At 34.4% G+C, this 24,350-nt stretch overlaps 1 protein-coding gene across 2 annotated transcripts in view; it reads left to right on the top strand.

Moving 5' to 3' along the window:
• The window catches only part of IRSp53 (Insulin receptor substrate 53 kDa), a 198,141-nt gene that overhangs the window by 145,051 nt on the left and 28,740 nt on the right, over window positions 1-24,350 (top strand). Inside the window, exons 1-2 of one of the 2 annotated variants that reach the window (XM_028171249.2) lie at window positions 10,020-10,117; window positions 10,257-10,505. In XM_028171249.2, the coding sequence (XP_028027050.2) occupies window positions 10,461-10,505 (45 nt within the window). In that variant the 5' untranslated portion in view covers window positions 10,020-10,117; window positions 10,257-10,460. Of the gene's footprint in view, window positions 1-10,019; window positions 10,118-10,256; window positions 10,506-24,350 lie in introns of those variants that run through there. The other variant, XM_089734406.1, reaches the window with a different exon arrangement.

Here is a 24,350-nt window from a genome sequence, read left to right as displayed (position 1 = left end):
TATAATCTTCGATAGATAGCTGCGGGTTGGCTACTTGAGGCCTATACATCACTTAAAACGACGGAGCATAAATCGATAGGGGGTGTCTACTTGTTATTTGTAGTCGCCACGTGAACCGCCGGTTTCGGGTGAATATTAACGATATCGCCAATTTTCCGCAAGCTTAGTCGCGTCGCAATTTCTCGCCAATTGAACAAACGCATCGGGGGTGCGACTAAGCGGTATTAAAAAAATCGTCTCCCTTTAATAAATATTTAGAGAAAGCTGCGTATGGTATTGGTGACGAATGTCATTTGGCTTGAAACCACTATTTCCGGTGCTTTTAGTTGGGCCCAAAGCGCTGGTTTGAAAATAAATTACTCGAGTGCCTAAATATTCATATTTTGGATTAAACAGTTCGTTCTGTATCTAGAGATGTCTTGGTGAATATAATATATTACATATTATGGAAAATGATGAGAAAAATCTTCATAGTCTAAAACTCTTTGGTTTTCTAAAAATGATTTTCTTATATATCATTCAGTGAAGTTTCACATTCAGTAAAAAGAAAGTTCCGTTTTTTTTTAAATATTAATTTTATTAGATTAAGTGCTCTAAATGTTGTTTTCTCAGTATACATATAACAGAAAACGCAATTAAGTTTTTTATTGTTTATTTATCCTGAAGCACTCAATATCATTATACATATATATTTAAACGTGTATAGTAATCAGTATGTAGTTTCAAAAATAGTCCTTAGACCCGAGAATAAAAGCAATTACAATAATAAAATATTAATAATAATAGTGCCGGTCGGTCTGTGCCCTGTAGTGAGCTGGTAAACTGTGATAATTGCAGAGTTCTTCGGGGAAACGTCTTCATGGGAATCCTGGAAAACAATATAGAAATTGAATCTTTAAATTAAAGTTCTGACAATTAATGATTATGACTATTATTAAGAATTTTTTTATTTTAGAACGCAGACTAATTCTGATATTTTGAATATAATATAATAATAATATTTGAGATTCATAAAATGTAAAATTTGTTTATTCTCACAGGTGGTCATTTTTCATGATACACTCAAATCATGGAATTGGGCTGAAGAATTTGCAAAAGAATTCGCTCTCCATTTAATTGCCAGTGTTCTTATTCTGGAAATGGTTTCTCTCAATCTTTAACATAATATAACATATTAACATATCATATATTAAAATTGTTTAAAATATGTAATAAATTTATTCTTCAGCATTTTCTTCTTTTTCTTCCTTTCTAGCTTCCATCTACTGCGTTAATACGCGTTTCAGCTTAAAATCAATTACGAAACTATTACAAAAACATCGCTCAAATTAAGTTTGTAAAATGTATTAAAAATGAACAATATAATTTCCATAAGTATTGGCTTAGTGGCTTTCATAGCTTAGTTTACTTATTAACTAAAATTTAGCTAAGTCAAGTCTAATAAGCGCCACGATTCTATTATATTCGTAATTAATGGAAAAGCTATTTAATTAACAACATAATTAAGACAGTGTCAGATTGTAGGCTCTGTCGTGTCTCTCCGAACACGTGTTACTGTCGTAATTATTACATACGGAGTAGTGGTACTTGACTGTAACATTAAAATCTGGTTCATATCATGGTATACATTGTAGAGTAAGTGTGATTGTGCGCGTGTGTGAGCGACGTATCGTATAACTAGTAAGCCTTATATTAATTTATCAGAAATTAGAAGAGATCAAACCGTATGTATACTCATAACTTCCGCATTTAATAAAAAAGAATATAAATTTATGATTGTCAAGCTAAAATTTGCAGTAAAAAAATACTAAGTAAAATAATGGTAAATAATAATAATAAAAACAAAACACACATTAAATTCCGTTACAAATTTAGATTTATTTGAAAAAATAAAATACACATTAACAAATTAAAATATATTCAATTGGCTGATGTTCGTGAGTAACATTTAAATAAATAAATTTAAAATATAATACTATTAAACGAATTACATTCAACGGCCGCAAGCTAGAATTTTCTTGTATATTTTGAGTGGATTGTACGAGAGAAGAACTAGAAGGCAGACCTCAAATACTAAATATTTCAGAAAGATTCCGACCGTGGTATAGTAGTCAAAACAAAATCAAAATCAAACGGCAAAGTAAATAGCAGATTACATTACAACAGATACAATATTTCTTTCAACAATAAACTTTATTACTTTCAATCGAATACAATCCAATTCGTGTTTACAATCTGTCAATTTTGTTTCACTATAAAAATGACGAATTGCAATAAAACATTTCACTCCTATTTGTCCCTCGGCTGCGTTTGTTAGTTCTCAATCAGGTTTGTGACTACTACACAAACAAGCTGTCGTCATGCAATATATATATATATATGTCGTGGTTAACGACTTTTAGTAATATTATGAAGTTGTTTTGACTATTATTTTAAATGATGAAATGTTGTTTTGATAAATATCACAAAATGTAGGGTAGACTCCGTAGCGCCACAGTATAAAATGGCGACACGTGGACAAAGTCGTGGCATTCCGTGTCAAACAGTCATTCAGTCCGTATCGGACGGTCCATCCGTCTCAGTCAGTGAGTCTCTGGCAGTCAGTCAGTCAGTCTGTCGGTATGTGGAACGAAACTGTCGGTTTACCCTGTCATTGTGAAAGTTGTGTGTGTTGAGTTTCAATAAATATTATTCAAAAGGTTTTATTGATTTTTTATAAACTGAGTTCAACTAAATACGAGTGATGACGGAAACTACCGCTTAGCCATCCCTGACCCGCGCCGACATAAATATATAAAACCATTTAAATAAACAAGTATCTGAAAATAGTTTTAGCACCTCAATTATACGCACGAATTTGCTCGGTAAAAAACAATTCACACATAGGAGCGACTTATGTATGAACGAAAGTAGGTGTGAAAAAAGAAAGATACTCATTTGCGACTATATCTTAAGTTTTTTTAAGTATTACGTAATATTGTTCTTTATTCCTAAAAGAAAAAAGAATTTAAATCTTAATAAGTTATAATTTATAGATTAGATTGCAAATCTTTTCATACTATCCAATCAAATTGAACTAAAACAAAATAGTAAAATCTCTATTATCGATCTTATGACCTCATGTTTTTATATTTTTTGTCACGAGTATGAGTGAGACGGCCATTTTCAAACGCAATTCAATTTTGTTAGTTGTCAAATGCAGCCGTGCGTGGACTGGCACTGCGATCTCACGGCGAGTTATTCAAAATTGCAACAATAATACTTTAGTAGACGAAGAAGTATAAAATGTTTTTCGATTTTTTTTGTCTTTTATTACTTATGATGCTCTACCTACTTACTTATTATGCTACTTATAGTTCTGGTAGCTTTATGGATAGTTAAGAACATGATATTATTTCGAAAAATATTAGCGATTTTTCTTTTTTATTGTTTACATGGGTGGACAAGCTCACAGCCCACCTGGTGTTAAGTGGTTCCTGGAGCCCATAGACATCTACAGCGTAAATGCGCCACCCACCTTGAAATATAAGTTCTAAGGTTTTAGAATAGTTACAACGGCTGCCCCACCCTTCAAACCGAAACGCATTACTTCTTCACGGCAGAAATAGGTATATAGGTGGTTGGTACCTACCCGTGCGGACTCACAAGAGGTCCTACCACCAGTAATTACGCAAATTATAATTTTGCGGGTTCGATTTTTATTACACGATGTTATTCCTTCACCGTGGAAGGAATAACATCACTCCATGTAAAATGCTAGTTTTAGAATCATTATTGAGTATTCCATTAATAACTGTAACTAATTGGATAAAATACAAAACATATTCACCAAATAAATGTGCAATATAAGTTTAGCAATTTCATAATCGCACGCCGATGAAGCAATTATTTTTTTTACCAATTAGTACAAAGATCACGTTACGTAGCACACAAAATAATTTGAAATTGTTACTAATTTATTTTTGAAAATCTAAGCTAAACTTCTTCAGTTAATGTCGAGATTACTGTTGCTAATTCTTTATGTCCAATACGAAGTACCGGTTTCGGGATTAATTTTAAGAAAATAACTGTCCAACACGCAATTTCTTACAAAGTAACGAATCACAAAAATATTTTTACTTCTAAGTTCCATTTTACATACCTATGGCTATACCATACCAAAAATCTAGTTTTATGTCTAGAAACAATATGATATTAAACACGTCGATCACGGCGGCATAATAGAGCGATAAAGCCTTTGAATGATTGAGTTCAAGTCATAGCAGTCTACCAGCTGCGGAACTACACTATAGGAAATTTCCCTCGAGTGAATGGGAATCTCATTAATGGGTCAGTCCACATGTGCGTTTGACATTTGACTGATTCTACATAGAGGAGCGCGATCGCAGCCCACGTTATTGGTTTTCCCTCCCGAATTCATTACATTGTTCTTTTTTTGTTTGATCTGAAGATTCGTGACAAGTAAAAAATATATTAAAATGTTGCTTATATTATGCAAATCAATTGTTTGAAGTCTTCCCAGTTAGCAATCTAATAGATAGTTGTGGTGGTGAGGGATTGTATAATATCTAATTTAGTTATAAGCACAACTAATTCATGTGTTGTGTATATGTGTTGAGTGTGTGTGCGTGTGCGTGTGCGTGTGTGTGTTTGTGTGTTTGAATATGTGTGCGTAAGTGTGGCACTGTGGGTGATATATTTTTGCTAAGTTATGTAGACAAGCTCACGGCCCACCTGATGTTAAATTGTCACCAGAACCCATAAGCAACAACCACGATAATGCCGCTACCAATCTTAAGATATGATTTCTATGTCGCCATTTTTCAGTACAACGGTCCCACCCTTAAGCCTGGTTAAGGTGCGTGGCGGCATTACATTGTAGAGGTCTATGGGCTCCGGTAACCACTTAACATAAGATGGGCCGTGAGCTTGTCCACCCACCTAAGCAATAAAATAAAAAGAACCCTTCAAGCCGAAATGCTTCAACGCAACAATAGGCAGGGTGGTAGTACCTACCCGTGCGGGGTCACAAGTCACCCTACCACCAGTATGTATTAATTAATTAGTGCATGTGTTCATGCATGTGTACATAAATAATAATAAAACAAATCTAAAGTAAGTAGTAATCTGACAGAATAAATGATTAAAGTATTAAATCTAAAGAGTTTTAAGACAGAGAGAGGGATCTTGGATATCATCCTTAAAAATTGAGCGTTCGACAGCATATATTAGAGATGACGAGATATTTGCATTAAATTTACCATTGAAAATTTGAACAAGAGCTCCATGAATATGCATGCTTCGTGCAGCGCATCATATTTGGATAACAAGGTTCGTCAGCAGAACAGGCGTCGCGTCTCGAACGAGCCGATTTCTGCTTATATTCACCATTACAACGGGTTCTCGTCTTAGTGTGAGATTATTATTTACAAGCGCTTTAGTCTAGTGCCTAGGTTACTACTTTCTTAATCCGAAATTATAGTGTAAACATTAAAAATAATGTTAGTAATTAAATATGTCTTCGGTCTAGATTTTTATTGTGTAGACGGTTGGACGAGATCACAGCCCACCTGGTGTTAAATAGTTACCGAAGCCCATAGACATCTACAACTTAAATGCCGCCACCCACCTCGAGATATGAGGTCTAAGGTCTCAGTGTAATTACAACGGCTGCCCCACCCTTCAAACCGAAAGGCATTACTGCATCACGGACCAGTAAAAAGTACCTAAAGCAATCAATACATTTTGATTTTAGCAGTCTTTTTTTTTTACGAGGAGAGATAAAGATTCCGGAATACGTATCACATAATTCGGAGCGTAGTTGAGTAAGTTCGAACTGAAATACGCAGACGTATCACAGTAGTACCGCTTGCCTCGGGCTAAGAGAAAAAATAAAGCCGAAACGAAACCGTTTACAAAATGGATGCATATGCAAGGTCGTCGGGTCGCGGGCCCCGGCAAATCTCTTCCTCGAAACGAAGTTACGGATACACAGTGAAATTGTATTTTTATTTTCCTCGTCGGCATGCGGCGAACAAAGTTTTCGGGCTGCCTGCCGTTCCGAATCTTTTTAACACGTTTTTATTGGCTTCCTATGTATAACTAGTCAGGTCATAAGTATTGTCACACAGTAAAAACTTTTCTTTTAGAATGCTGGCCACAAAAAAGTTTATTGAATTCGAATTTCGACTTGTTCATGAAAATAAAAATGTATACTTTTAGAATTTTACTCATTTTTAATAATGGAGTAGACGCTTAAAGAAGACCGTGTTGCAGTTATTGCGTTGCATCGTTGCGGTTACGCGCCAATTCAAATTTTTAACATACTGAAAAATTTGAATATAACCAAAAGATTCGTTTATCGTACCATCAAACGATACAATGAAGACTCTAGTGTAGATGACAGGTCAAGGAGTGGTCGCCCTCGGTCTGTTAGGACTCCAGCAGTGATAAAAGCTGTGAAGGCGCGAATTCAAAGAAATCCCAAACGTAAGCAGAAACTGTTGGCCCTTCAGATGGGGTTAAGCAGAACTACGGTGAAAAGGGTGTTAAATGAAGACTTAGGGCTTCGGGCATATCGAAGAAAAACAGGACATCGTTTGAATGCTCGTCTAATGGACCTGAGACTGAAGAGATGCCGCGCTTTGTTGAAGCGGTACGCGGGAAAAAAATATCGGGAAATTCTTTTTTCGGATGAAAAAATTTTTACCGTAGAAGAGAGCTACAACAAACAAAATGATAAGGTGTACGCACACAGTAGTGAAGAAGCGAGCAACCGTATTCCGCGTGTCCAACGAGGTCATTTTCCATCCTCGCTCATGGTATGGTTGGGAGTTTCTTATTGGGGCTTAACAGAGGTGCATTTTTGTGAGAAAGGTGTAAAAACGAATGCAGTTGTGTATCAAAATACAGTCCGGACGAACCTTGTGGAACCTGTTTCTCATACCATGTTCAATAACAAGCACTGGGTATTCCAACAAGATTCGGCGCCAGCTCATAGAGCGAAGAGCACACAAGACTGGCTGGCGGCGCGTGAAATCGACTTCATCCGGCACGAAGACTGGCCCTCCTCCAGTCCACATTTGAATCCGTTAGATTACAAGATATGGCAACACTTGAAGGAAAAGGCGTGCTCAAACCCTCATCCCAATTTGGAGTCACTCAAGACATCCTTGATTAAGGTAGCCGCCGATATTGACATGGACCTCGTTCGTGCTGCGATAGACGACTGGCCGCACAGATTGAAGGCCTGTATTCAAAATCGCGGAGGTCATTTTGAATAAACTTTAGTGTCATAAGAATCTATGTTTTGTTAAGTTCATTTTGGTATATGAATGGTTACATAATGAATAAACTTGTTTCAATTATTTTACATTAAACATGTGACAGAATTTATGACCTGACTAGGTATATCGTCTTTTCGCATTAAAAGTGTACAATTTTCAAAAGTATTCCAAATTGAGTTAATATGCGTAAACATTTGGTATCACCAGTATTTTTCTCATAAATACTGTCAAAAGAGCGCAGTTTAGTTTTAGTTTTTTTTTTTAGTTTACTTATGTTTTGATTACTATTAACAAAATTAATACATAATGTTATCTTACTTTATAAGACAGATAATGTAACTGGTAAAAAATAAAAAATAAATGTTACAAAGATGATTAATATTAAAAATATCATAATAATATGTTAAACCTTTAAAACACTCTCCTGTAAAATTAGTAAGATTTGAAATTATACAGTTTTAATGCGAGAAGACGATATATTTTTGTATGTAACGGAATCTTTGAAAGTAATTTTCATTGACTACAAAATGTCCGTTTGTCTTGACAATTTGCACACGCTTATACCCGTAGTATCTATGACATTTGACATATAATACAATCATTTTTAAACTCCGTTCTAATAACCTGACCAGCATCAATAGATTGCTTATTTCGGTTTGTTATTTAAACGTGTTTTTTTGTTTGAAATTAAATATTTTTCGCTATCATAGTTTCAGTGCTTAATGCGGTGTCATTGTTTTTTTTTAATGCCTTTGTAGGCAGGCTTTGTTTATCGACATGTCAAATGATTAGTAAAAAAGACAAACCTGCCGATTCCGAGAGTTTTTCTCATGACTCTTTTTAGAACTGGTGGTAGAGTTTAACATGGTTTTTAACTGGTGTAAAGTGGATACTGGTACCCCCAGCTATTACAATACCACCAATCTTGAGACATGAGGTCGATAACTGTTTAACGGCTGTCTTACCCTTCTAATCAAAACGAATGCGTGATTCGTGGCGGAAATAAGCAGGATACGTGCGGGCTTCCAATAACCTACCTACCTTGAGTAAATACCGATTGCTAATTGAAAAATGTTGGTACAATAGTTAGAGAACGCTACAATAGAAACTTTGAGTTTATGAGTTGGTGAGCTCCTATGAGCTCCACCATTGAACAGCAATTAGACCATAACTTCGTTCTATCCATGTAAATAATTAAAAATGCTCTGTTTTTAACGAGTTGTTCCATCGCGAATTAGTTTAAAACTTTTGCATAACTTTGACTCTTAATTAGCAATGTTTATAAATTCTCAAGCCATTCATTATGTTTAAATTGATAGTTTCATTAAATTGAGGAAATGAACTATGCATAATAATATTATGATTATGATAATCGCGTTTCGTGTTGCTCTTTATGTAACTAAGGATATTTTCTCTAACATTTTGAATTGTTTTGTAGCATCGTTTTGAAAGTAAAAGTTTTAACAAATCGTTTTTTCAATATATTGTCAATAAGTCAATCTATATTATTGAGGTGGGCGATTCCGGTCCTATATTTGCCGTGTAGGCGGTGTAAATAATGAAAGCGTAAAGTATAAGTATCAAACAATACTTTGTTTATTGTCGTATATAATGTTTGGTGGATATCTGTTCAAATTTATCGTAAAATTTGTTTTTTTTTTAATTGATTAGCGAACGATATTGTTACTAATTAAAACTATACCAATAAATCACGTTACTAAAGCTGTTTCTCCTTTCACACGATCGTTATTCATTTGATGAATTTCTAATTAATATTCATGACATTTCCATATCGATCAAGATAATTTGTGTTTTGCCCAATTTTCTTAATTAATAGTATTCGTAGGTTTACGAGACTCTCATCTAGTAACCGACTGAATTTAATTAGGTAGATACAATCACCAAATGTGAACGGAACTGTGTTTCAAACCACCTGCCTGCAAATTGGATGGAGATATTTATTAAACATGTCGATTGCAATATTGCCCTTGAAATTAAATTATTAGTTGGTAATTACAAGTAATTACAATTACATTTACAAGGGCAATAGAAAATAAAAAAAAGTATCTGTCATATAGTTCTAATCTCTAAAATATCTTTTTGTAACTTAAATGCTGACACTTAAATTAGTTTATTAGTTTATATATTATAAAGTGGAAGAGTTTGTTTGTTTGAACGTGCTAATCTCAGGAACTACTGGTCCGATTTGAAAAATTATTTCAATGTTAGATAACCCATTTATCGAGGAAGGCTGTAGGCTATATAACACCACGGTAAGACTAATACAAGTGGAGCACTAATAACGAATGTTTCAAAATAGGGGTTTAGATAGCTTCCTTAATATTCTATAATTCAAAAATATTTTCACTTTCTACATAAATGAAGTGGGGGGGGTAAAATTTAACGTTATGCCAAAGTAACTATTCCACGCGGATGGAGTCGCGGGCAAAAGCTTGTTAGTTTATAATTTGCGATTAAAAACTATTGAAGCTCCATTTTTATTTGGAATTCATATTTTCGTGACTGTTTCTGGTTTCATGACAACCTATTTCAACCTTTAATAAAGAACCACAGTGTCACAATAATCCAATAATGTTGAAGTGTAAAATATAAAATAACCCACAATTCATGCACGTAAACATAGCGTTGACATCGACGGGTACGTAGTGATCTCATAATATGCCTCTTAAGTTCTTTAGCATGCCTCCACGATGTACAATCGTCGTTCGTAGAGTTCGTACGGAGTCGAGGCGATAGGAGACTCTACAGACACGGATAGTTCTCGCGCCGGACGCACGCTCCGCTCCACAGATAACATCTTAAATAAACAGGTGCAAAAAAAAAAACTTTAAAGTGACATTTATTTAGATTCCCGCCTTCACAACTGACTAACCAAAAAGAATACCATTCAAAATTAGAACACTTTTGTTTTAAATATCGAAAGTTAATTGTGTTTTTTCTTTGTTTCAGATGTCTTCGAAAGTGAGTTTGTTTGCTTGAGTGATTAGAGAAGCGAACGAGGGATATACCACCGAGTATACTGTGCATTGAAATGTGAATTATGTGCGCGAAGTGTTAAAGTCGAAATTCGTTTGTGCGTACACTGTTTATCCCGATGAAGTTTCCCGTGTAATAACTACAGTTTTTATATTAGTTTATTGAAAATCTCTAGCCATGGAGACGGAGGAGCTTACGAAACTTGTCGATGGAATCTATAAGGTAAGGGCTTATCATGTTTTTCAAATCTTTTATGACATACAATTTCATCACGATGATAATTTTATAGATTTAGTGGATTCAAATTATCTCCAAATCCCACTATGAATTTTTGTATTTTATACAGTAGTGTGAATCGATTATTATACTAGCATAATGTTTCGTAAAGTGATTAGATTTCTTAAAAAAAGGTACAAATTATTAGTTAAAAAATTAGCCAAGATAAAAATGCGATGACAGCTGTATTTATAGAAGTAATAGATGAATGAAAAATTGTTTCTATACAAAATTATCAAGTTAAAGTTATTAGTTAAAGTAAATAACTCTTCCTGCATCAATTACGATAAAACACCAATGAGGCCGTGACTTCGTCGATTCATCTAAGCTTTAAAAAAAAAACAATATTTTAGAATTTAAACATAGTTTCAGTATATTTTAAAGCTATTTTACTGTTAGCTGGACTACCATTACCACTGTTAATAAAGTCCTCTGGTTGAGAAATCTAATTCACAATATTTCTATTGATATTATTGCAAGCGGCCCGCTCCAGCTCCGCTCGGGTCTTTAACAAAAATTTCAACAATAATTCACGTTGTTTTATTTTTTTAAATAAAAGAACACTTACTACGGCATAACTATAATAGTTAGACAATATGCTGTCGCAACACTTTTTGTAAATAATAATGTTCTACAAAGTCGTAGTAAATTATTTTATTCTATCATCAATAATTTTCGCAGGGCACGCGATGTAAAGAATATTTTAGGTAATTTTTTTACACCTTGGGTTACATTATTGGAGTTTTAGTAAGGATCCCTAATTTTTTTCAAAAAATATTATTGCCTATGTCACTCGGGAATAGTGTAATTTCTAAACAGTGAAAAAAATTTTCAAATCGGTTCAGTACTTTCGGAGCCTATTCAATACAAGCAAACAAACAAATCTTTCCTCTTTATAATATTTGTATAGATTAAGCTTCTTTTTGTTCCGCGATCGTCGATAGAAGTCGTCGTGGCCTAAAGGATAAGACGTCCGGTGCATTCGTGTTGAAGCGATGCACCGGTGTTCGAATCCCGCAGGCGGGTACCAATTTTTCTAATGAAATATGTACTCAACAAATGTTCACGATTGACTTCCACGGTGAAGGAATAACATCGTGTAATAAAAATCAAACCCGCAAAATTATAATTTGCGTAATTACTGGTGGTAGGACCTCTTGTGAGTCCGCGCGGATAGGTACCACCGCCCTGCTTATTTCTGCCGTGAAGCAGTAATGCGTTTCGGTTTGAAGGGTGGGGTAGCCGTTGTAACTATACTGAGACTTTAGAACTTGTATCTCAAGGTGGGTGGCGCGTCTACGTTGTAGATGTCTATGGGCTCCAGTAACCACTTAACACCAGGTGGGCTGTGAGCTCGTCCACCCATCTAGGCAATAAAAAAAAAAAAAAAAAAAAATATAAGTTGATTCCTAAAATTATTTTAAAACTCAATTGTGAATTCAATTCATTCATCAGGATGCCAGTGTATACACGGCCGCTTTAAATGTGAAGGTCAAACGGTCACCGAAACTTTAATGCCGATAACAGAATTCCGAGTCGATTTCACCGGCACCTACCTACATTGTGTTTTATAAATATGTATATATGGCATTCCACACTCGTACGGACTTTCCTTTGTCACTTTGTAAGGCTGTAAACGAGTTTAGACGAAATATGGTAATGTGATATGCCCCGAAAGCGGTCGTGGATTTTACGATTCCTTCATTATAATAATAATTAATTTCCTTCGTGTTATCAAACTAGATTGGTTCTTTATCGGGAGCGATCACGAATCTGCTTTCGAATTAATTAACGATGAACTTTAAAAATCGTTTTGCGTTTAGCATTCGAATGTCACAATATTTAATCGTCATTCACGCGGATGTAGATGAAAAATATGTAACCCAAATAAGGCCATAAAGAGCGTTGATTGGATCGTATATATCAACGTTTATTTGAATATTATGACGACGACCGACAATTAATAATCAGCGAAAGTAGAAAAGCCCAAAAAATGTCGGTTGATTTATAAACAAAACGTACGGAAACATGATCTTTAAAAACGCGAACGATACAAATCACAGAGCGTTATCTAATACTCAGAATGCATATTATTAAAGACGTAAATGAGATGTTGTATAACACGAAATTCATTAAGATTCTAAATGAGTAAATCACGTTAAAATATTGTTATTGTAGCTATTAAATTTTGAAAGCATTGCGAAAATATTTCGGGCGAGGGGAAATCTTTAGAGGTCTTTTAATTTCGTTAGGTGTATTATTTCGGGTACATGGGTCGGCACTCGGTACTCGTCGAGTTACTTAATTGGACATTTTATTGGCTTTTAAAAGACCGAAGGTTACGCTGCTTTCTATCTAAAATTTATTTATTTATAAAATCGATGTTTTGTTTCTCATTAAAAACTAGGCACCTAATATTGAAATGTTAGTCTCATCTTATCTAAATATATTTGTTGTGAGTTGACACGTTCCATATCCTCTAAATCCTTGGTTTAATATAATATATATTATACGTACGTACTGTGAATATTTGTATGTCCTATATACAGCCAAAACAGATGTTTTAAGATTTGGAGAAAGTATTCCTTGCATAATTAAGATGACAACGTCATTTTATGTGATGAATTAATTTTATTTTAATTAGTAAACATAGTATTATGTGCATCACGTTTATCTTTTAAAATTTCTAATGCAAGTTATGCATACGTTCAGTCTGTTATGAAATTCGTAATTTACATACAACTTTGAGTATAAATAGTAAAAGCATTTTTAATTACTTTGGCCAACAGTGAAGCGTCATTTCCGTATTTAAGGACGCGACTAAACAAAAAAAGGATAACAGGATAATTAAAAAATTCTGATGGTATTGCGCATGACACGATAATACACGATACGACACGATAATTACAAACTTTTTATGTTGTTACTTGAAGTAAACGCGAGCGAGACAATTAGAAGTTTTATTCACAAGTTCAGAACAATAAATGACTGGGCTTATGAATCGTTAAACTGAATGAATTATTAATAGTACACCGCAACATACCTGCTGTATTTTTATCTGTCCAGAATTTCGGGTAATTAAACTATTAATATAATAATATAAATTAATTGGAGACAGCTAGTTGACGGGATCAAACGGAGTCACGATCCTCAGCAATGAGGGAACGATTGAAGAGAAAGAGATAAGCGGTTGTCTGGAAGAAATCGCTTTTAGCGATAAGACCGCATATTGTACAAACTTGTCTGCTTGTTGACTGTTTTCTGATGTTAATTATGTTTTGGTGTGCAATAAAGTATGCTCTCTCTCTTTCTGTCAATTCTTTATTATTATTATCGTATTAGTAGATAGATTAGTATACGATTCAATAGATGGCAAGCAATCGTTGTCGGATATGACCACACCACAACTAGGTCACAACGGAAATTTCTCTCAAGACCCGTGTGAGGCACATATCATAGTGCTTAGGAAGCACCGAGGAAATGATTTCATTCCAGATCCGGATTATTTTATAGTACTATAGTAGCAGTTTGTCAAAACGCTACAGAGAGGAGCATGACGGGGAAAAGATTATCAGATAAAATAAGAACATCAACAATTAAAAAACAAACTCAATTAAAGGATGTCTCAGATACAATAAGGAAACTTAAATGGAAGTGGACGGGGCATACTATAAGAGGACAGGAGAAATGGTGTAAAACTATAATGTACTGGTATCCGAGAGACAGAAAAAGAAACCGAGGTAGACCATTTAGGAGATGGGTGGACGGGACGACATTAAGGCAGTTGCGGGAAGCACATGGACCAGAACAGCTGAAATTAGAAGCTTAAGGAGGCAGTTGAAGGAGGCCTATGTCTATAATAGACAAACAGTCAATAACTAATAATAACACAGGTAAAAAAAAAAGCTTCCAAAAAAAAAATTTTTAATTAATATTAATACCACTTGTATATGTAAAAAAAAAATGTATTTGTCTGAATAAAGGCTTTATTATTATTATACTATAGTAGCAACTTCCCCTAACAGCAACTCAAATAAGGTTTCATTTTCGCACACATTTTTTTTACTTACCTATTCGCCGGTAACCTAGCGGGTTATTCCAGCTTCTCGCGAACTGTTAGGTGGGCTCACGGGTTCAACCTAAGAGAATTTTCTAATACTTAGCCCTAGCAAGACCAGTGCTTCGCAGAATCTACCAGCGGATCGGAATTGCGATCCACTAAGAAGACCTGGCGAGAAACTCAGGGGATTTTAATACACACATAAAACGGCAAAATAAACCATCAAATGCAAAATAAAATAAAATTTGCTTTTAATTTTGAACGTGCACGCTTTTGAAACTTTTTATTAATATATTCCATTTAGGATTTAATATGCATAAGGCTGTGCCGCTATGCATGCAAATCAAACAAGTAATGAAGTCACTTAACGTCCATAAAAGTGGTAAATTGCTTCTAACGGTGGCTAATATTTACCCGTTTCTCAATTTTATCTGTGCTGTTCTCTGCTGAAAGCTATTGTTTACCAAATGACATTATTACCGACTGAAGTGTCATCTTTTCATATTTGATACCTGACGAAAAGGATTAGCGGTACATAGATTAGGAGGAATGATACGGCTTAATTGTCCAACAACAAAAAACTTTTTAAGATTGCCTAGATGTACGTTAGTTAATTCTATAACAAAATGAAAAAAAAAACAGCAGGGGAAATGAATAATAATAAGAATGAGGTTAAAAAATTACATTCAAAGGGGGGCATCAATGTTTCAAATATTGTGAAATATACGAAATAAAATTAAGTATAACATTATTACTGGTGGTAGGACCTCTTGTGAGTCCGCACGGGTAGGGTGGGGTAGCCGTTGTGACTATACTGAGACCTTAGAACTATATCTCAAGGTGTGTGGCGCATTTACGTTGTAGATGTCTATGGGCTCCAGTAACCACTTAACATCAGGTGGGCTGTGAGCTCGTCCACACATCTAAGCAATAAAAAATAAAAATAATAATAACAGTTTAGGTTTAGATAATTTAACGCACACCAATGTTTTAAGATTGCAACTGATTCTTTGATCAATTTAACATTAAAAATTAAAACTTCATAATCCAAGCACACCATATGTTTAATAAATGGATTCCGACTGAAAAAAGATATTACAGAGCCTTTTGAAGTTAATTACAAAACAAAACAGGCTCAATATAGAGTGCACAATAAACCAATTTACTTCACTTTTTATACGTTGTTAAAGAAAATGGGAAATTCAAGGTTTTGAGATAGCAGAAGACGCCTCCAGAATATGCGACACATTTGTCTTGCTGCGGTATCACCCGACGCATCGTTACCGATTTGACGTGACCATTTTACGTGGTCTCGCACGTGAAGGCTTACTACAGGACTGCGAATCTCAGAGCTGGCTGGACGTGTTTTGCCCCGTTCCTTGCACGAAATGAAATTGCTTCGCGACATTAAACCGGCTGATGTAAATTTTCTCTGGTGCTGTATGACTGTTAGTCAGTGATGGCAGTCAGAATCGTGCGATTTCCCCACAATGAAGGGCTTACTATAAGGGAATCTCGGCCCTTCCCAGATAGAAGATAAGACGAACGTGGAGGATAACGCAAATGCTTGTTTATTATAATTAAATGCCATTTTTGTTTCATTAAGATAACTTCGCAATAAAATTAAATTGAAATGTTCATTTAAAATAAACTAACAAAGCTTTTTGTACGATATTAAGCCAGGAAGTGCTCTTAATATGAACTGTTTAACTTTTAATATTTGCAGTGTCAGTCGAGACAGACATCATAGTATTTGAATAAGCCAATCTTCAAATATACATATTTTAGAATATTTTACCTAAATGAAGTTTGGACATTATTAATAAAACTGAATAAATCGAAAACTGATTAATCAATAACTAATAATTAAATTACGATCTTTGAAATTTGTTGGATAACATTTATTTGACTCTTTTTAAAATTATATTTTAGGTCATTTTTTTGAACTCAACATCGTTAATACATAATTATTTGCATTAACTAACAGATTAACTGGAATATACAAAAAGCTGTGTTTTTATTTTACACATGGTAGAAGTGAAGCTTTAGGAAGTATTACATTTCATTCAAATCAAAATGATTAGCATAATTTTAAAATTTTATAGTTCCAGAACCTATAAATATTTTAAGCACTCAATTTTCGAAGTACATTTTTCATATGAAGAAACCAGCTTTTTATTATTTTATATCAGTATCAACATTTTATGGAATGCCCATAAATCTGTATAACAGAACTGAAACAAGTCAATCTAAAATATTAAGCCGAAATCTTAAAGGAAAGTAGATAACACGCAACGTCAGAATAGATTTGAAACGCTTAACCCTTCCATAAAATCTGATATAGGAAGATTTTCCGCCACCTCCTTCCACTAGTAACTCAGATTGAGAAACGACGGCAGCCGGTCGCTTTAGAGAAGTCGATTTGTTAAAGGAAACTATGTATTTCGGAATCTCTTATAGTTGGCCGTTCCATTAAAAACCAGGGTTCTTTTTATTAAAAACTTCATACATTTTGTGACAAATTAAAATAATTCGTAACTATCGAATTTCTTATTGGTACTCTATTTTGTAGGACTTATAATTGAGAAGTTACGAGCACGATAAACGACACGCATGTTATTATGAAGCTCCAAAAATACATAATATATGAAATTGATATCACGAATTTCCCCGTCTAATTTGTTTCATATTTTATGTGGCTTCGTTACTTGATTAACATATCCTTTCATGTTGATTTTACTTGTAGCTCGACTTATAAATGACACAGATTTCTATATAATAGGCATGTATATAAATATATACGTAACACAAAACCATCAATATGAAAACATAAAAACCGAGGAGATAAGCAACGTTCATGTTCGTGAACGACAATATATAAAAGCAAAATTTGTCTTTCAGGTCGCATACGTATTAAGTTCACGCGTATTCGTCCAAATACAATTTTAGGAGGGAAATTGCCTCCCGGTAGAAACCTTACAAAACGGGAGATGTGATATTAAATCTGGATGACAGACGTAAGAACTGCGGTGCGTCGCTTCAAGACTACACAAAAATTATTTAGAGGTTTAACTGGCGAATTTCGAGCTAACCTCGAAAATGAGTTTACGTGTATTCGAATTGAATGTTTAATAAGGTTGTTATCATATACATCAATCTGAACAAAGTGAAGTATTCAAATTTGTGAAAGCAAGGATTGCTTGGCCTATGTCGAGAATGTGCCATTATGGAAGTGAGAGGTACGAAAAGTCCTACCTAATCACTACGAAAGGTTTTGAGAATTGCACGTCCTTACGGATCCATCAGATCCAATAACCTTTGCACTAGGCGCCTTCAGCTCTAACACTAGGAGCAGGCTTAGGGACCCCGGTAACCGTACTCGTCGAACTCGACAAAGAGTTCGCCGTGCAACCTAACCCATGAATCAGCTCGCTGAGTTTCTCGCCGCATCTTCTCAGCGGGTCGCGATTCCGATCCGGTAGTAGATTCATTCGCGAAGCAGCTGCTCTTGAGCTGTTAGGTCTCCTTCGGAGGTGCTCGGGTAGCTGTTAGCAAATCCCACCCTTCCTGGATGAGCCTTTGCTCGCCCACCTGTCCTGGTGAAACTGGAAAGGCCTCCGGGCCACCAGTAATCATTCAATCATAAAAAAATAAAGTTTTGAGTAACAGATTCAAAGCTACGAGTAGTTTGAAATTTTCAGAATTATTAAAATTACACTTCTAATATTTAATGAGTTATTACTACAATTTTTTGTTTCAATTCGTTCCTAATATTTTTGCCCTTTTGAAATTATTATAACTTATTAAAAGTTCTCACTCATGCTTTCCCAAAGTATCCTGAAAATTCTATCGAAGTATTTATTTAAAATTATCATGGCGAGTCACCGCATTTTAGTACTAACATCCAAAAATATAGACTACGAAGTATTGAAATAGGCAATACATTGTTACAATCCATAAAATAAATTCAACATTATAAATTAAGAAATATTAAGAACTGTTCGTAACATTAACAAACAACAGCTTTTTTCTCCATACATACATATAAAACAAGATTTGCAATTGCATGACGAATTCAAAATGGCTTGTAATGCTTAAGTAGATTATGCGATCTTCGTCATAGTGCGCGGTATTTCAAAGCTGCAAAGTCTACGAACACATCAAGGACGAAATGAATTGGAAAGATAAATAATTAGTTGTTTAAAGTACTGCGGACGGCGACGTCCGTGATCACGAAAACTGCGAAGTATTTTAAAATAATACGATCAATTATTATGACAGTAAAAAATGGTATATTAAACCGTAAAAGTAGTTTTAATTAGAATTTGGATACGCAAAAACCGAAGATAATTAATTAATGACTATAAATTTGCTAGGATAACTGTTACTCCAATTCAAATTTCGACTTCTCAACGACAATGAAATGAGGACCGTGCCCGTAATATCGTACTGTATTGAGATCGATTTACCAAGTGTAGGAAAACTGTTCATGAAACTGATAGTACAAAATGCTGCCAGGGATCACAAAATTAAACTAGCCAAAAATCATAATTTTTTACAGTACAGCGTATTGCAAATCCGACTATGTACCATTATTCTGCCTAATTCTGCAACGGAACAATTATGCGGTCCAGTGTGAAAAAGGCCAACTCATCCATTATATTATACTTTCTTCTTTCTTTTCATTAATTGTTTACATGGGCGAACTAGGCCTTATTATCATAAATGATTGCTGGGGCCGGAGTACTCCATATAGTCATCACCCAGTTTCAGGTACGAGGTCACTGTCTCAGTTGAGTTGTATATCAACTGTTACAGAGCCATGAAAACATATATTTAAAACACTATTCTCGCAATTCGTGTTCCCGTGTTGGAATTATCAGCCACCTTCGTATTCGGTAACGGTCCTAGAAATAGCACACAAGAAATTAATAATTACAAAAAAAAAAGTATATTTACCAACCATTTAGCCTTATTTTAGCTCCGGCGTTTCGAACACAAGTTTCATGAATATTTTATAATAAAGATTGTGCTCGTGAAATTCGAAGAAAATAGCAACAAAGGTGGAAAACTAACAGGTGTGCCAGGATCAAGGGCGATTTTTCCGGGAAGATTATAAAAGAGTATAGAACATTGTCTGCAAAGCCCTTTGTAGAAATAAAGCGTGAAGTTTTATTTTGTGAGCGTTTTCGCCGAGCTTTCCCTTTGTTATTTAAAAATCGTCATAGTCGTAGAATAGTGACGGATCTGACAAATATTAAACTTCACAGGGCAGCCATTTCAAATAGTCATGTTAGATTTTTTGTCATAACTTTTTAGATTCAAATTCTGTAATTATGAAAATTGGCATACAAGCAAACAAAAGGATTCGTTTTAAAATAAAATAAAAATAATAACTTAAAATTACACAGTTTTCTAGAAAAATCACATGCTTCATTTTACTTTGGAGTTGATACAGTCACATAGTATTATCCGACATTGTTCCTCGGAAAGTTACTGTTGAAGGAATGACGGAAGTTACTTTACGATCATGTTCTATTAACTTACAGAGTAATATGTTGGCGGATATGTTATTTGTCATATTATATTATTTTAAATTTTAACCGCAGGTAAGTATTATAGGTCGGCAAGTGGTCAGTAAGTAACCAGATTAGGATGTCTTAAATAAAACACAGATTAATTGGTCTTACTCTTTTTTAATCAACATGATATACATGCTTAAATTAAGTATTTATTATCAATAGTAGGTATTCTTTTATTACTATATAGACTAAGCAGACTATAATGTTGACTCTATTTGGATATGATTACTGATTTCTTGGTAAATTACTAACCTAAAAATTTAAATACTAATCATTATATAGAATTTAATTATAAAGAAAAGAAAAAAACATTTATTAAAATGAAAAAAATCTTAACAATCACAACTTCAGAGATCAAAATAATAACAATAAAATAACTAAAATTATAAAAAAAACCCTAGTGCACAATTATTCAGTCGGATTCATTACCAGCTTCAGTAACATTACGTCCATGAGTTAAACTTCTGAAAAATTTATGATATTTCGTGGGTATTATTGAGGAATTGCAAAGACTAATAAGATTGTTATATTTATCATTACTGATTGGAATTAGACCTACATAAGCTTTCTTTAAGGCTGGAGTTCAGACAATTCTTTGTATAAATTGAACATCCGACCGATGCTGAAGTCACCGAAGTCACCTAAATACAGCCATTTGGACGCTGCTCTATAATGCGACTCTACTGGTACAAATGATTCAACGTGGGTGCAAACCCACATTACCATTTCATCGTCAACAATCCGATTATGATTTTTATGTTTCCCCCTCATGTCTTCTTCAATCAAAGTACTTCCGTCATACTTATCCCAAGCTGTCCGAACCAACCTTTCGCTAATCGAATATTTACTTAAAAACATGATTTTACAATCCTCTATTGTTGATGATTCTTTTGGCAAAAAATAATTGTTAGTGAATTGACGGTTATGCTTTAAAGCTCTTTGAAGACCCCTTTTCTTCTGCTGTTTTGTAGTATAATTCGCAACATACAACCATTGTTTCTCACAATCACCTAATTCTCAAAACTTATCAAATGCACCCTGTCTTTCTTCAAGGGTCAACATAGTGTAACATTTACTTTTACACGCGCAAGTACTGGGTAGGCACCCATAGTTTTTGAAGGAACAAAAAGGCCCTTTTTGGAGGAGTTTATTTCCCGGCATTTTTAAGCGCTTTCTAGTAACTTCTTTTCAATCATCGTAATTTAGGATTCGTTTTTTACCTCTACATCGAATACGAGGCACTGGAGGACACGACTGGCATGAGGACACAACTGTGTTGATTAAAGGACAGTTGCTATAGTCCGCTTCATCATGAGTGCAACAACAAAAATCGTTACAGACTTCGCCATGGCCTTTTGCTGGTAATGGCAATCGGTTAATCGGTTGTGGGAAAGGTGATATATCTGATATCAAGATAGAGGTATTTAAAGGGCTTAAAGCTGGGCTGATATTTAGGGACACGGTATGTTGATTTTCTGACGAGAGTAAATCTGGTGTGGAAGCATTTTGATATCCAACTATAAAGTGATTTTCTCTAAGAAAACAAGTAGAGGATGGTATGTTTTGATTCCTATTTTCATCTGTAATACTTTCGTTTGCTCGGTGTACATCGTCTGCAAAGACATTCTCATAAACGTCGTTCATTTTACTATTGCATGGCGTACTCCTGGAGGTAAAGGTGAATGGCATTCTCAAAACATATCAGTATGTAAAAAATAAATAAATTCTTAATAACACAAGTTAACGTTTACGCCTAAGGTGAGGTTTTACACCCTTAAATTGATTCAGAACAAAGAGATTCGGAAGTACAGAAATAAAACAATTTACTTCTTTTTATTTATACGGGTAAAATATTACTGACATAGGATTATTTTTTTATAGAAAAATATATTAAATATATACAAATAATCATTTTTTTAAGTAGAATAAAGCTGGATCTGAATTTAGTGCAAAGAACAAAGTCGGATGGTCAGATACGACTATTAGTTAAAAAAACATGTTCATTGAATAACGTCGGTTGTGATCACCCGTCACTATTATATCCATAGAAAAATGTAATATAGTTACATACAATTTTAAAATTCCATTTTTTTTTAAATATAACACAAACTCTTCAGAATAATGTATAATCCGATATTCAACATTCTTTTTATGTAAATAAATTTTTTAAATGATTTTTAATTTTCCGTAGAAAACCGACAGATAGTCAGAACCGATACTTTATTCATTTACTTTAGTAAATATGGTTTTAATACAAAAATTAAATAATACCAAAAGTTAATACATAATTAATTAACCTACCTGGAGTCCCTGGTATACAGTCCTCCTCATCAGTGCACTCTTCATGAGTAAAATTCGTAATTTGTGCATTTTTGCTTCTTTCTTCCACCAGTTTTAACATAAGCTTTGATCGTCCTGGTTTCATTGTGACACACCTTTTAACACGGTACGTAAGACTAGATACGTAATAATTAATAAAAAGGTAACTGAGGTAATCTAGTGTAAATGTTTAAGAAAAATTTAATCTAAATACAACGCGTGGGCAACTTCGAGGAACAATGTCGGTTGCGTGGATACGTCGGGAGTGGGAGGGCCGGGCGCGCGTCGTGCAGAGACGATTAAGCACAAGCGTCATTTTACTATGAGCGTCTATCAAATCCGTCATTATACCGACTGCTTAATTTGAAATCTAAAATACATGTAATTTTTTTTTTAATGTAGCAATAATATTTAGACAATGTATTATCCAAATATGGTAAAAAGTGGATTTTGGATTTTTTTCAAATCCGACATTATTCTACGATCATGACGAAATAAAACACTGCTTATTCTATGCCCGAGGTGAAAACACACCTTAATGCCGTTAGGATTCCGTCAACAATACGTAGAGGAATAATCTACTATGTAAACTGAGAACAATTCGGGAACAAAACCGAATTTAAAAACGATTATAATTTTCGGTCATGATTTTTTAGTCAAAATTCGATTTAACGTTGCTAAGTAAATAAAGACATAATCTCGTAACGAAATGATGGAATAATGGTTTTAAAAATAATGAGTGTTGACATAACTCATTAGAGAAAATTGTTACGGAACTGGGCCAAAAGATCCAAATTTAGTCATGACTGATTTCGTTTTCGTTTTATCAGTGCCCCGCTGCGGTTGGCTGTAAACAGACGTAAATTTTGTTTTGAAATCCGCTTAACTTTTGACACTGGGGTTTTTAATCTTGTTAAAAATTGCGCCTACATTATAAGTTCCCTATTAACTTGATTTATTGTTGGATAATTAATGACTCCAGCACCTGTCTCGTAAACATTTAACAGACGAATCAAATTCAAATTGTGATTAGGGGATATTCGTGTAAAATTTTCGAGGAACTTCGACGAATACTTACTTTTCCATGAAGAATATTTCGAACCAAACAAGCGATAGAAATGACTTCTCATCAAATCAATTTCTACGAATTTATAAAAAAAAACTAGAAGTAATAAATACATTTTAAAGCATCGTAAACTTCATGGTAACTGTTAAAAAAATTAGAACACGATAAATTTTTTAATTTTCTGTAGCAACGTAATTAACTCCAACATTCTCAGATACGCTCCACATAAGATCGGCCACAGTTATTTGAGACCGACTTGCGTATTAGCACCGCTAACACACCCCACATATTGTGATATGGATAAAAAAGATTATAAGAAGCGAGATAAGGCAAAGACGCTAATTTTCATAGTAATCGGAGCGTGTGCTGTCGAGCGTGATTATTACGTTAACGCAGCGTTTTGCCAGCGGCGTGTCAGCCGTCACACTGCGCCGCGTTAACGTGCCATATCTGTATAATTATATTAGAAGACTTTCCTTCCCCCGACGCCTTTGTACCGTTGATTGTCGTTTATATAATTGCCTACGTTCAGTACGATCACCGCTGCTTCGTCTGAAAACATGATTTACAAATTAGTTACCTACCGTTTCACGAAATATTTTCTTAATTACATCGCCGCGCCGCCGCGATCGAAACGGAATCGTGTTTCCCTTTTGATATTACATGTGTTGTTAGGTGAAACGTAGGTGTCGTATTTTGTAATGTTAATTCCGATGTAAATACGTCAGATTGAATTTCTTTTTAAATGTAAACAAGAAAGCTTC

This window comes from Bombyx mandarina, chromosome 17 (assembly GCF_030267445.1).
Source record: "Bombyx mandarina strain Sakado chromosome 17, ASM3026744v2".
Classification (NCBI taxonomy): Eukaryota; Metazoa; Arthropoda; class Insecta; order Lepidoptera; family Bombycidae; genus Bombyx; species Bombyx mandarina.
This window is presented reverse-complemented; position numbering and strand designations above follow the sequence as displayed.